Source organism: Podarcis bocagei, assembly GCF_964188305.1.
Source record: "Podarcis bocagei genome assembly, chromosome: 14".
Lineage (NCBI taxonomy): Eukaryota > Metazoa > Chordata > Lepidosauria > Squamata > Lacertidae > Podarcis > Podarcis bocagei.
The window spans coordinates 49,513,458-49,526,448 of NC_138139.1; the positions used below are offsets into that span (position 1 = coordinate 49,513,458).

At 48.1% G+C, this 12,991-nt stretch overlaps 1 protein-coding gene across 7 annotated transcripts in view; it reads right to left on the reverse strand.

Annotated features, from left to right (window-relative positions):
* The window catches only part of LLGL1 (LLGL scribble cell polarity complex component 1), a 93,339-nt gene that overhangs the window by 60,069 nt on the left and 20,279 nt on the right, over positions 1–12,991 (reverse strand). For 5 of the 7 annotated variants that reach the window (XM_081169407.1, XM_081169406.1, XM_081169405.1 and 2 more), the window contains exon 2: positions 2,760–2,857. In XM_081169407.1, the coding sequence (XP_081025533.1) occupies positions 2,760–2,857 (98 nt within the window). Of the gene's footprint in view, positions 1–2,759; positions 2,858–4,205; positions 4,331–5,489; positions 5,623–12,991 lie in introns of those variants that run through there. The other 2 variants (XM_081169408.1, XM_081169409.1) reach the window with 2 other exon arrangements.

Here is a 12,991-nt window from a genome sequence, read left to right on the forward strand (position 1 = left end):
ACAACTTCCATCGTCGCCGACGACTGGCCTTGCTGGCTGGGGCTGATGGGAGTTGGAGTCCAGGAACATTTTTCAGAGGGGTGCCTGCAGTATGGAACTGCCCTACCCACCTCCTGTTGAGCAGCCCCACCCCGCCCAAAAAAGATCAGTAGCAAGAACGGTAAGGCAAGAGAGGGCCCTGGACTTCTCACTTGCTCTAAAATATACAAATGTCTAGAGAGCTGAAAAGTTCCAATATCTGGCTTAGATCACTCTGCACCTGCAGCTCTAAACCAATGTGCCAAATCTTTGCAACCCTGAGCCCTGGCCACACACAACATCTGAACTCTGCTCAAAGCGGCATTTTTGCATCTCAGGGGTTAGTTACTCGGTTAGCTGGCTTTATAGCCCTAAACTAGGCATGTCCAAAGTCGGGGGCCTAATTCGGCCCGCTGGTCGGTTTAATACAGCCCCTGTGGCAGTCTATCTCCTGGAGTAAAATCCTAAAAGAAGGCCCTCACTAAAGACCCACTCGGGCACCGAGATCAGCAGAGGTAGCCCCTCAGCCCTCAGAAGCCAAGGGGTGGGTGGTCCAGGCAGAGAGGGCATTTTCTGTGGCAGCCCCTAAGTTGTGAATCTCCCTCCCCACAAAGCTGCACCTGACACCTTCAGTATACAGCTTCTGGAAAATGCTGAAAACACACCATTCCACTCCGGCTTTGGACACCTGAGGGGGATATTTTAGGACCTGCCTTATTCCTGTGATTGCAAGTTGTTTTAAACACTATTAGGAAGAACTTCCTGACAGTAAGAGCTGTTCGACAGTGGAATTTGCTGCCAAGGAGTGTGGTGGAGTCTCCTTTTTTGGAGGTCTTTAAGCAGAGGCTTGACAACCATATGTCAGGAGTGCTCTGATGGTGTTTCCTGCTTGGCAGGGGGTTGGACTCGATGGCCCTTGTGGTCTCTTCCAACTCTATGATTCAATGATTCTATTTTTAACCTGTTTTTTTTAATTGCTGCAACCTGGGACCTCAGGGTAAAGGGCAGGTAATAGGAAGGCCAGGAATGGGGAGCCTTTTTTTAAAAAATGCAGCGCCCACACTCCCTTCTGGGAAAAGCTCCAGGGGCCACATCATGCCAGAAATGGGTGGTGCCAGAAGCAAAAGCCTAGGCCAGGCCAGTGTTTGCATAGCTGCCCAGAGTGGCTGCAACCCAGTCAGATGGGCAGAGTGCAAATAAAATTATTATCATTGTTGTTGTTGTTGTTGTTGTTATGGCTCTGTCTATGGCCCCATCTGCACGATATACTTACAAGTATAATCATACCACATTAGGCTCTTATGGCTCCTCTCAGAAAATATTGGGAACTGCCATTTGTCGAGGGTGTTGGGGTTGTTTAGGTAAAGGTACCCCTGCCCGTAAGGGCCAGTCTTGACAGACTCTAGGGTTGTGCGCTCATCTCACTCTAGAGGCCGGGAGCCAGCGCTGTCCGCAGACGCTTCCGGGTCACGTGGCCAGCGTGACGAAGCTGCTCTGGCGAGCCAGCGCAGCACACGGAAACGCCGTTTACCTTCCCGCTGGTAAGCGGTCCCTATTTATCTACTTGCACCCGGGGGTGCTTTCGAACTGCTAGGTTGGCAGGCGCTGGGACCGAATGACGGGAGCGCACCCCGCCGCAGGGATTCGAACCGCCGACCTTTTGATCGGCAAGTCCTAGGTGCTGAGGTTTTACCCACAGCGCCACCCGCGTCCCTGTTGGGGTTGTTTAGGAGACCCCTATTCCCCTCACGGAGCAACCGTTCCCAGAATTCCCTGGAAATCTCAGAGTGGTTTAAGAGTCAGCCCCTCTTCCCAGGGAATTCTGGGAATAGTCGTTCCATGAGGGGAATAAGCGTCAACTCTCAGCACCCTTAAAAAACCGCATTTCCCAGAATCCTTTGGGGGGAGCCATGCCTTCTAAAAGTTGTGGTGTTTTAAACATGCAGCAGCTTCCTTTGTCCCTCAGGCCCCATTTCAGCCCCCCCCCCCCCGGCCACTTAGGGGGCTCCCTTTAGCGGCCAAGACCAGGGTTTGAGCAGTTTAAAGAGAGCCAAGCCAGCCCACACATTGCAGGTGGGAAGGCCCTCTCCAACTTTTATCCGGGCTTCTGGGAGCATGCGATTGAGGGTGGGGAGGAACAGATTAATTTTTTAAAAGCAGGCAGGGCAACCGATGCACATTTTACCTTTGTGCAGCAGGTCAGTTCCGTTGTTTTGGCATTGTTTTCGAAAACACAGAAACAAAAAATTCCCAAAAAAATGCAACCAAACCAAATTAGGTTTATGTATCTTGAGGAGGCACTTTAGTTTCAAAACAGGATGCAAATATCGATGCAAATAATGAAATAACAACAGAAGGGAAAACTGGGTCGGGAAAGGGTAAGGAAGGGATGGGGAGGGAAAGAGGCCAGTAGGTCAGATCCTGAGCACACACACACCCTCTTGGTTCTCTAACCAGACAAGCAAGAGGCGTTATCATTCTTCAAGGACACAATCCAGCTGCACATGGGGTGCAAAGGAGGACAACTGAAGGATGCAAGGCGGTGGGAGGGTGTGCGGTTTGGGAAGAATTCTGTGGGCCAGAAAGGGGAGCAGGGAGGCCTGGGAGGGCCGCATTTCCAGATCAGACAGCCATTCCCAACAGGGTGCCCACTGGGAAGCTTTGTAGATGCAAGTCAACCCTTACCTTCCCCTTCCTCTGGTGTCATGGAAGGGATGCTCAGGCTAAAGCAAAAAGGATACATTTTCACCGCTCCCGATTTGGTGCCAATGGCCATGATTCGTAGCTTGGGGTCGAAGGCCAAGGAGCTGGGCTGGTTGGGGAATCCATGCTCCACAGTCTGGAAGGGGAGAGGAGAAAAATATGTTTTAGTTACACCACGGTCGGGGAGGGGTGTGTGGCAAAGGGCTCCATAGGAATCTCTTCCGGAATGGAGAGCTGAATGAGAAGCTGGCGGCGCTCCAGAGCAAGAACGCATGCCTACAGATTAAACGAAAAACGCTGCATATGCTTGTTTCTTGAAATTCTCACTGTCGACCCAATCAACTTTATTGCAGGCAGCCAAAGGACATTACAATTTATGGCATTACAGAATAGTAGAACTGGAAGGAACCCAACCGTCGTCTAACCCCGTGTTTCCCAGCCTCTGGTCTCCAGCTGTTTTCGGACTACAATTCCCATCATCCCTGACCACTGGTCTTGCTAAGGATGATGGAAGTTGTAGTCCAAAAAACAGCTGGAGACCAAAGGTCAGGAAACACCGATTTCTAGTGCAACCCTCTGCAACGCAATTCATATATGAAATATAAAACTTCTGAAGCGATACACCAATTAATTTGGCGGGGAAACTTGTTACGGAGAGTCAGGGAACCACAGTGAATTCTCAGTATTGAGAATTATAATGTATTATACATTTGAATCCAGTAATCCCCCCCCCCTTTGATGGCTATTAACTGTGACTCTCTGCCACAAGTTTCTCCTCCAAATTAATTCATGTATTGCTTCAGGAGTTTTATATTTTGTATATAAATTGTATTGCAGGAGGTTGAGACTAGATGACCCTTGGGTCCCTTCCAACTCTTGCTATTCCACAATTAGAATGCAGAACAAGAAGCAAGAATTAGAAGTTTATATATGTATGTGTTACACACACACACACACACACACACACACACACACACACACACGAGTTCCCCTGCCATATTGCAAAGGTTATCTACAGAATCCTCTTGTTCATCTTAAGAAAGGTGGTGGCTGGGCCCGTACAGATCCCATCACTCTGCGCATGCTCCGAAGACATGCACAAGAGCCCAATCACAGGAGCAGATTCATCAGTCCAAGGGCCACCTCTTGTTCAAAGGCAACCTTCCAGGGGCCGCAGACCAGTGGTGGGTGGAGCCAGAGACAAAAGTGGGTGGGGAAACACATGCAAATGAGACTATTGTAGAGTAGGCTAGTTTTAAGACACACTCACAGACCCTTTTCTATCCTCCATCCAAATGTGGCCTAGGCCAGGCCAGTTTTTTATAGTCGCCAAGAGTAGTAGCTGCAACCCAGTTGGATGGGCAAAGTGCTGCTATTATTATTATTATTATTATTATTATTATTATTATTATTATTATTATTATTATTATTATGGCTCTGCCTGTGTCCCCATCTGCACGATATACTTAAAAGCATCATCATACCACTTTAGGCCCTTATGGCTCCCTTCAGAAAATATTGAGTACAGCCATTTGTTGAGGGCTATGGGCTTGTTTAGGAGACCCCTATTCCCCTCACGGAGCGACCATTCCCAGAATTCCCTGGGAAACTCAGAGTGGTTTAACAGTCAGCCCCTCTTCCCGGGGAATTCTGGGAACGGTCTTCTGCATGAGGGGAATAAGGGTCAACTCTCAGCACCCTTAACAAACCACATTTCCCAGAATCCTTTGGGGGAAGCCATGCCTTTTTAACATTGTGGTATTTCAAAAGTACAGTGGTACCTCAGGTTAAGTACTTAATTCGTTCCGGAGGTCCGTTCTTAACCTGAAACTGTTCTTAACCTGAAGCACCACTTTAGCTAATGGGGCCTCCCACTGCCACTGTGCCACCGCCGCACGATTTCTGTTCTTATCCTGAAGCAAAGTTCTTAACCCGAAGCACTATTTCTGAGTTAGCGGAGTGTGTAACCTGAAGCATATGTAACCTGAAGCATATGTAACCCGAGGTACCACTGTATACGGCACGGAGGTGGCCTCAGCACCAAGGCAGCTTCCTTTGTCCCTCAGGCCCCATCTCAGCCCCCCAACCAAGGCTGCTTTGGTGGGCTCCCTCTAGCAGCCAAGAGCTGGGTTCGAGCAGGTTAAGGAAAGCCAAGCCAGCCCACGCAAGGCAGGTGGGAAGGCCCTCTCCAACTTTTATCCGGGCTCCTGGGAGGAGACGCTCGAGGGCGGCCAGAAAGGAGGAACAGATTAATATTTTTAAAATATATAAAAATTGGCCGAGAGCTCGGCGCAAAGCAGCCACTCCTTCCTCATCTCCCCAGAGAACGTTTTCAGCCAAGGGCTGCGTTATTATTTTTCTCCCTTCCTTGGACCCGACAGACAAATGAATCTTTTCAGCCAATTCCAGCTTCGCGTCTCTCGGGCTCAGAGGTCAATGCAAGCGAACATTCAGCGGAGAGAGGAAGGCAGGGAGAGAAAGAATTTGCATGCAAATATATATATGGAAAAGGCTATCGAGTAGTTGAGTTTCCAGCTTCCTCTCCTTGCTCGGCCCCCAAAGCAGACCACACAGAAAATGAAGCCAGGGTGCCCTGACAAGGAGGCCTCTCCCCACGGCACAAAAACAGGAGGCGGCAGAAAAGAGAAATCCAACATGGCCCTAGCTAGGTTGCAGAAGTATTTAGGAGCTAAGCAAAGGAATGATCCCAGAGCAACGGGGAGGCCATGCTGGACACCTGCCAGCTTGCAAAACAAAGAGGGGCTTACATTTTCTTCCACCCGGAAAAAGGAAGCCAGAACAAAGAGGTTGACCAAAGCTCGTGTTTCACATTCTCCACCCAGGTAGAACCGCAGAATCACACCGACTTGGCTCACGGAGAAGCGGGCAGGGAATCCTTTTCAGCCAGAGGGCCGCACGGCCTTCTGGGGGCCACGTGAGTGGTGGGTGGGACCAGGGCAATGATTGCTAGCTTTCCCTTTGTACAATAGGCTAGCTCAGGCATAGGCAAACTTGGCCCTCCAGATGTTTTGGGACTACAACTCCCATCATCCCTGACCACTGGTCCTGTTAGCTAGGGATGATGGGAGCTGTAGTCCCAAAACATCTGGAGGGCCAAGTTTGCCTATGCCTGGGCTAGCTTCTATACACACAGAGAGACGGACTCTATCCCATGGGTAGGCAAACTAAGACCCGGGGGCTGGATCCGGCCCAATCGCCTTCTAAATCTGGCCTGCGGACGGAGCAGGAATCAGTGTGTTTTTACATGAGTAGAATGTGTCCTTTTATTTAAAATGCATCTCTGGGTTATTTGTGGGGCTTGCCTGGTGTTTTTACATGAGTAGAATGTGTGCTTTTATTTAAAATGCATCTCTGGGATATTTGTCGGACATAGGAATTTGTTCATTCCCCCCCCCCAAAAAAAATATATAGTCTGGCCCCCCCATAACGTCTGAGGGACAGTGGACCGGCTCCCTGATGAAAAAGTTTGCTGACCCCTGCTCTATCCTCTATCCTGGCAAGCAAGAGGCGTGTGATTTCTGCATTGCAGAGGGTTGGACTACATGGCCCTTGAGGTGTCATGTATGACAGTTCTAGGGTTCCATGTTCTAGGGTGACAGTTCTAGGGTTCCATGTTCAGAGCTCAAGCAGATCGGAGCTTAACAAACTTGGGACCAGTTTACCTACGAGATCACCTTGCCCCACAGGTGCCCACTCGACCACTTCGACTGGTGGAATTGGAACTACTATAAGCACCACGTAACACCCATTCCACCTTTGTAAGAACTTAGGCGTCTGCACTTTGGAACTCCCTGCCCATTGACATAAGGCAGGCACCTCCACTGTACGCTCTTCGGAGCCTGCTAAAAACATTTTTCCCCCAGACAAGCCTATCTCTGTGCATAGCATGAGGCTCTTAATCTCAAGGTTGTGGGTTTGAGCCCCACGTTGGGCAAAAGATTCCTGCACTGCAAGGGGTTGGACTGGATGACCCTCGGGGTCCCAACTCTACAATTCTGTGATGCCCAGATGATTCAGAAGTTGAGGTAATTTTAATCTCTTTTAGTATTTTAACTTTTGTATGTATTAAAGCAAGGGTGTGCATTTTCCTTGATTTCCCTGCTTTAGCTCCTTGTAAACCGCTTCGAAGTTTTGTTTGGTTTTTACAATCAATCGGTGTATAAATCTTATGAAATAAATAAATAAGGGCACATCCCAGCCAGGCAAAAACGCACAAGGACAGAAACACACATGCTGAAGGGGCGTGGCCTGGCTAGAGTCCTTGGGGCCAGAAAAGAGAGCTCTGTGGGGCCGCATTTGGCACAACAAAGTGAAGAACTGAACACAAAGGCAATTCAAAACGTGCCATCAAGGAAATCAGGATTAAGGGAAATGAGCATAAAAGACTGCATTGATTTTTATCCTCCTCTGCCCGCCCGAGCAGCTCAGCATGCCACAAAGTGCTTGTCACCTGTTCCCTCCGTACCTTGAAATCATTGGCTGAAATAACGCAATTAGAATGTTAGATTGCTTTCGGAATGTTTTCAATGATGTTGTTTTAATTATGTGTTTGCTGTGCTAGGCTCCTTTGGGAGGAAGGACGGTATATAAATTGAATGAACATTGGTAATAATATTTTTTAAAGCACCACAACCCTGCGAATTAGATTAGAGAGAGAGAGAAAGGGTGACGAGCCCAATGGCAGGGTAAGGATTTGAACCCAAGTCTCCTGACACCACACAGGCTACCAATTCTTTTGCTTTTGGGAGTCACGAGGCAGCAATATCCTCCTTAGACGAGACTGCGAGAAACAAAAATCTGGAAGCCGTGTCCAGCTGCTCCTCTGGCTCCCATAATTGCTACGACACTTTCGCCCCCTCCTTCCCTCCAAATTTATTTTTGCTTTGGGCATCTTCAGGCTGCCGTTCAGGACAAAGGCAACGCTGCGCACAATTACGACACAGTTTAAAAATAAAACACAGGATACAATTATCGGGATTTCAAAAAGCAAACTGCAACACCTATAATTTAACAAACCACTCAGCCAACCATTTCTCACCGTTCCAAACCAGAAGAAAAAGAGCCATTAATTGAGAGAACTAAACAGCTTATCACTTAGGTCACCAGACAGTGCCTTGCAAGCTCTGCAAATTGCATTTGTAAACAAGACGACTAGGGACTGATTTTGCATTGTGCGTGCACGTTTTTGTGTGTGTGTATGCGTTTGCAGATAGACATACACACAAGACAGACACATTCCTCAAGAAGCAGATTTATACAAGCAGGCCACACTACCTAGCAGGGATGGGGAACCTGCGTCTCTGCAAATGATACTGGACTCCAACTCCCATCAGCCCTAGACAGCAAGTCCCACATCTCTGTGTCCTGCTATCGCTCCAAGTCATGCACACAACCTGCTTTGCACTAAAGCCTCACAGGATCAGAACGCCCCTTGGTCAAGCACGTCCAGCTTGTTATGTACTGAAGTTCTCACCCTGGGCCAGCAGGGGGATACTGTAGATAGTTTTCACTCAGGTCCACATATGCAAATAAGGGATTGAAAGTGATGTTCAGTGATTGGATAGTTACAGAAAATGGTTACAGTTGCGTTGTAGTGGAGCTCTATATAAGCAGGCTGGCTGAACCCTTCAGTTCAGTTCTGTTCAGGCCTGTGAATAAAAAAGAGCTGTTTGAAGAATATCTGTGTCGTCTGATATATTCACCCACAACTTAACACAGCTCATCTCTCTTAAGTTGCAAGGGCCACAGGCTTAAGATCATGGGCAGGATCCAATGTCCTGCACTGGCACGAAACAAGAGCACTCGGGTTGTCAAGTTACGAATCCCAGCGTACGGCTTCCAACAGAGAAACCAAGCTGAGCGGCTCGCAGTCTTAGATGCTCTGAAACAAGAGTGGGGAAGCTGGTGGCCCCTAGGTTTCTCTCTTTGGCCCCAGGGTCTCCCAAGGCCACTCCCCCTCTCTCCAGGACACGCCCCCTCACAGATCCTGCTCTGCACCCTCCTCTATCCCTTTGCCTGGCTAGGAGGGGGTCCTTGAACTGAGAAAATGCCTCGTTTGCCTGTATGGAAGATAAGACTTGTGTGAGTGTGTAGAAGCACAGCTGGATTGCACCCTTCTGTGCAAAGGGAGGAGTCACACCCATTGCCCTGCCCACTTTTGCATCTGGCCACACCCACTTTGTTACCTCTGGCCCCAGACACTGCTGGAAAACGGCCCCTGGAAACTCATCCACGAAAGAGCAAAGAAAAAGAGTCCACCTTCTCTTTTTAGGCTGTATCCTGGCAAATCAGGAAGTCCAAACAGATTCAGGGAGCTGCTTATGTCAACTTAGGCTGGTTTTGTCTACACTGACTGGCAGTGGCTCTTTGGGAAATTGGGAGGCAGGATCATTCCCATCTGCTGCAGCCCAGTCTCTTTCTAAGGGGAGACTGCAGGGATTGAACCTGGCACATTCTGCCGCAGAGCTACAATCTCTCTCCCCCTTTTCCATCTGCTGGAGAGAAGTGAAGAAGAATGTCCCCCATTTCAAATCCAAGGCCCACTTCACCAGAACCTAAAAGAAATACTTTTAAATATAGACACATATCATGAGAATCAGTCACAGGGCTGCATTTGTGTCGCTCTCTCCCTTTATAGCACATCCAAAACACGTTCTTTCCCGCAAAGAATTCTGGGCATTGTAGTTTACTATTCCCAGAAATGGGCAGTGAACTACAGCGCCCAGAATTCTTTGAGAGAAAGGATGGTTTCAAATGTGTTCATAGGGCCCCTGCCCAAAAAGGAAAAAGGAAAATCCATTGATCAGACAGAACAGCTTTGAGATCTTCGTTCATCGCAGGAAAAGAGAGATAGCCGTGGTTTGTTTGTGCTTCTTTCAGTGTTTACCCATCTTTGCATGTGGGGTTTGTTATTATTTTCTCAGATGCTTCTCTAACACAGAGCCTGGCAACTGGGCTACAAATGCCAACCGGGCGAGTCATGGCTGTTTTTTCAGCTCACCAGGGTTGTGACCGGGCGGAAGGCCTCCGAGGATGGGTCATCCCTCGCCACGAGAGGATCACGGTGCAGGGGAAGGCAGAGGAGGCAATATCAGACATGCTTTTCTCCAGGCAAGCTTTGAACAAACAAGGGAGAGCCCGCCAGGATCCTATGGATCAGGAACGACCAGCAGTCAGAAATGGCTGCTTCCTTAGGTCACACCAGCTTCATGCATCTAAAGGACATTTGTCCCACTTCTTTAACTGTCAAAGCTTCTCCCAAAGAACCCTAGGATCTGTAGTTCGTTAAAGGGGCCGGGAATTATAGCACTGGGCGGGGTAAAACTACAGTTCCCAGGGTTCTTTGGGGGAAGCCATTACTACTTTAAAAACAAAAGGAGTAACATGTTTTAAATCAGGCATAGGCAAACTCAGCCCTCCAGATGTTTTGGGACTACAACTCCCATCATCCCTGACCACTGGTCCTGTTAGCAAGGGATGATGGGAGTTGTAGTCCCAAAACATCTGGAGGGCCGAGTTTCCCTATGCCTGTTTTAAAACTATAGTGTGGATGGGGCCCTGCTCTGTTGGAGGCAGTGCAGTTTGCCTTCCAAAGATCTATATAACTCAGGTTTTGGAACAGGATGACCATTTGCTCCTTTGGGGGCTGTTGAGAGGCCTCCGCCCCACTGAAACTTCATACCACCCTACTTCTTTGAGAAAATGGTCCCCTGTGTTCGTTACCCAATATGCATAATATCTGGACAAATCAGAAATTGCTGTGTGTCTTAGATGGGCGCCCCAGCTGCTGAAGACTCCAAACTTCGAACCGCTCAGATAGACTGCTCCTGCCTCTTGCTGCTCTACTGCTCGACCAGACGCAGCTAGCCAGAGTTGCAAGCATGCCTCTCAACCACCAATATTCTATGCCTTTGTGAGCTTTTACCCTGCAGTACTGGCAGTAAGAAACCCCCCAACTAATCCAGCCTTTGCCAATAGGGTCCCCTAGTACAATCCAAATCACCTGGAGAGGGCACTATAGGGTGGGAAAATCTAATATTATTCGCCAGGGGAGAGTGTCCCAAGCGAGAGACCACCAATGAATGGATTCCGCTTCTCCTGCGAAGCTAAAAAACCCGGCAAGAGTCCATTTTGACTGGTGACTCACAAGCTTCATGGGTGGCTATTACGCAGGTCAATATCTGTGCTGCCCCTTCTTGTACGAAGTGCCCCTCTGCCTGGCCTGCTGCCCACTCTAAGCCTCCAAGAAGCACCTGTCCAGATCTTTCAATCCATCAGATCCGGGACAAAATGCACACACGTGTTTAGATGAAAACAGGGCACCAATTCAATCAGTTCTCAATATGTGGCATGGTCTCAGATGCCCACTTTGCCACTCTTGAGGACAAAAGTGGAGGGGCCCGAGGGAAGAGCAGTTGCTTGGAATGCAGAAGATCCCAGGTTCTCCCACCACCACCGCCAAGAAATTTTAAGTTGTAAAGAAAATATTCCAATTTTTAAATCAAAGATTTAAAAAAACTAATTAAATAAAAACACAAACCAACAGGAGGAAAGGGGGGGGGAGAAAGAAGAAAAAGAGTTGGGGGACTTCTGATTCTTTGTCTGTCAGGTATATATAGAAAGGTATTCAAAACATCTACTCCCAATACAGCAACCAGCAATTCCACTTTGTATAAACCAATATCTTCTCCAATCCTACAATCCAGATATCATAAATTCATTTTCTTTTTCACACAAAAAGTCTATAAGGAGTTTCTAATCTTTAGTAAATATTGACAATGATTTTTCTCTGATTAGACACGTCAACGCCATCTCAGCCAAGTCCAATAATTTTAACAGCCAGTCCTCCATCGTAGATAATGATGTATCTTTCCATATAAAAGTCTCGCCGCTGTGATCATGTATTAAAATACAGTCGTATCTTGGTTTTTGAATGGCTTAGTTCTCGAACGTTTTGGCTCCTGGACGCCGCAAACCTGGAAGTGAGTGTTCTGGTTTCCAAACGATTTTTGGAAGCTGAACATCAGACGGGGCTTTTGATTGGCCGCAGGGGCTTTCTGTAGCCAATCAGAAGCTGCGCTTGGGTTTCCAAACATTTTGGAAGTCAAACGGACTTCCGGAACGGATTCCGTTTGACTTCCAAGGTACGTCCCAGGTTAAATACCTACCATCTCCAACTAAAAGCAACCCCCTCCCCAACCAGGTAGAGAAGAGACACTTCTCCACCTGAATGAATATAAAATTGCTTAGCTAACTTATTACCAAAGTATACATATAAACCAGCATAAGAGATTTATGGAATAATTGGTATTTTGCGTTTCGTTTCGTAACAACAAGTTCAATGCTAATGTCCAACTTTATGAAGCTTTTGACCTGCTGTAACATTTTGAACATTTCTTTATGGCCTTCATCTTTGATTTATTTTGTTTATTCACGCATAAACGCTGGGGGGGGGGACCCCACAAATTTAAAAATAAGCCAGGGACGTTCCTCCTACTTTGAACCACAACATACAATGTTGAGCACAACATCTTTAATGAACAGGCAGCAGCTCGGCTTTCAAACAGGACTGGAGAAAGGAGTTTCGGAAACAGAAAGCCCTAGAAAGAGAGCTTGGCCAAGCCAGCACATCGCTTGCCTTTTCCAATCAGCCTCCACATTCCACATTGCAAGAGACAAAGTCGGAAGGAATCAGCAGCACCGGGAGAGCCAAGCGGGAGAGATTCTCTGAGCAAGTGAGCAGAGATGTAATCTGACACATGGACGCAGATTTTTTTCCTGGACTTGGTGGGGTGCCAGGCCATCGGAGCAGGGTGGCATTTGAGGGTCTAAAGCAGGCATGTCCAAAGTCTGTTTGGGGGGCCTAATCCGGCCCGCCGGTCGGTTTAATCCAGCCCCTGTGGCAGTTTATTTCCTGGGCTAAAATCCTAAACAAAAACCCTCAACAACTTCAGCCCTAAAAAATGGTTAACAACTCTGATCGGCCCTTCACTTCATCAAATCAAAGTTTGGACACTACTGGTCTAAAGCATGGGTAGGCAAACTAAGGCTCAGGGGCCGGATCCAGCCCAATCGCCTTCTAAATCCGGCCCGCAGACGGTCTGGGAATCAGCGTGTTTTTACATGAGTAGAATGTGCCCTTTTATTTAAAATGCATCTCTGGGTTATTTGTGGGGCATAGGAATTTGTTCATTTCCCCCCTATAGTCCGGCCCCCCACAAGGTCTGAGGGACAGTGGACCGGCCCCCTG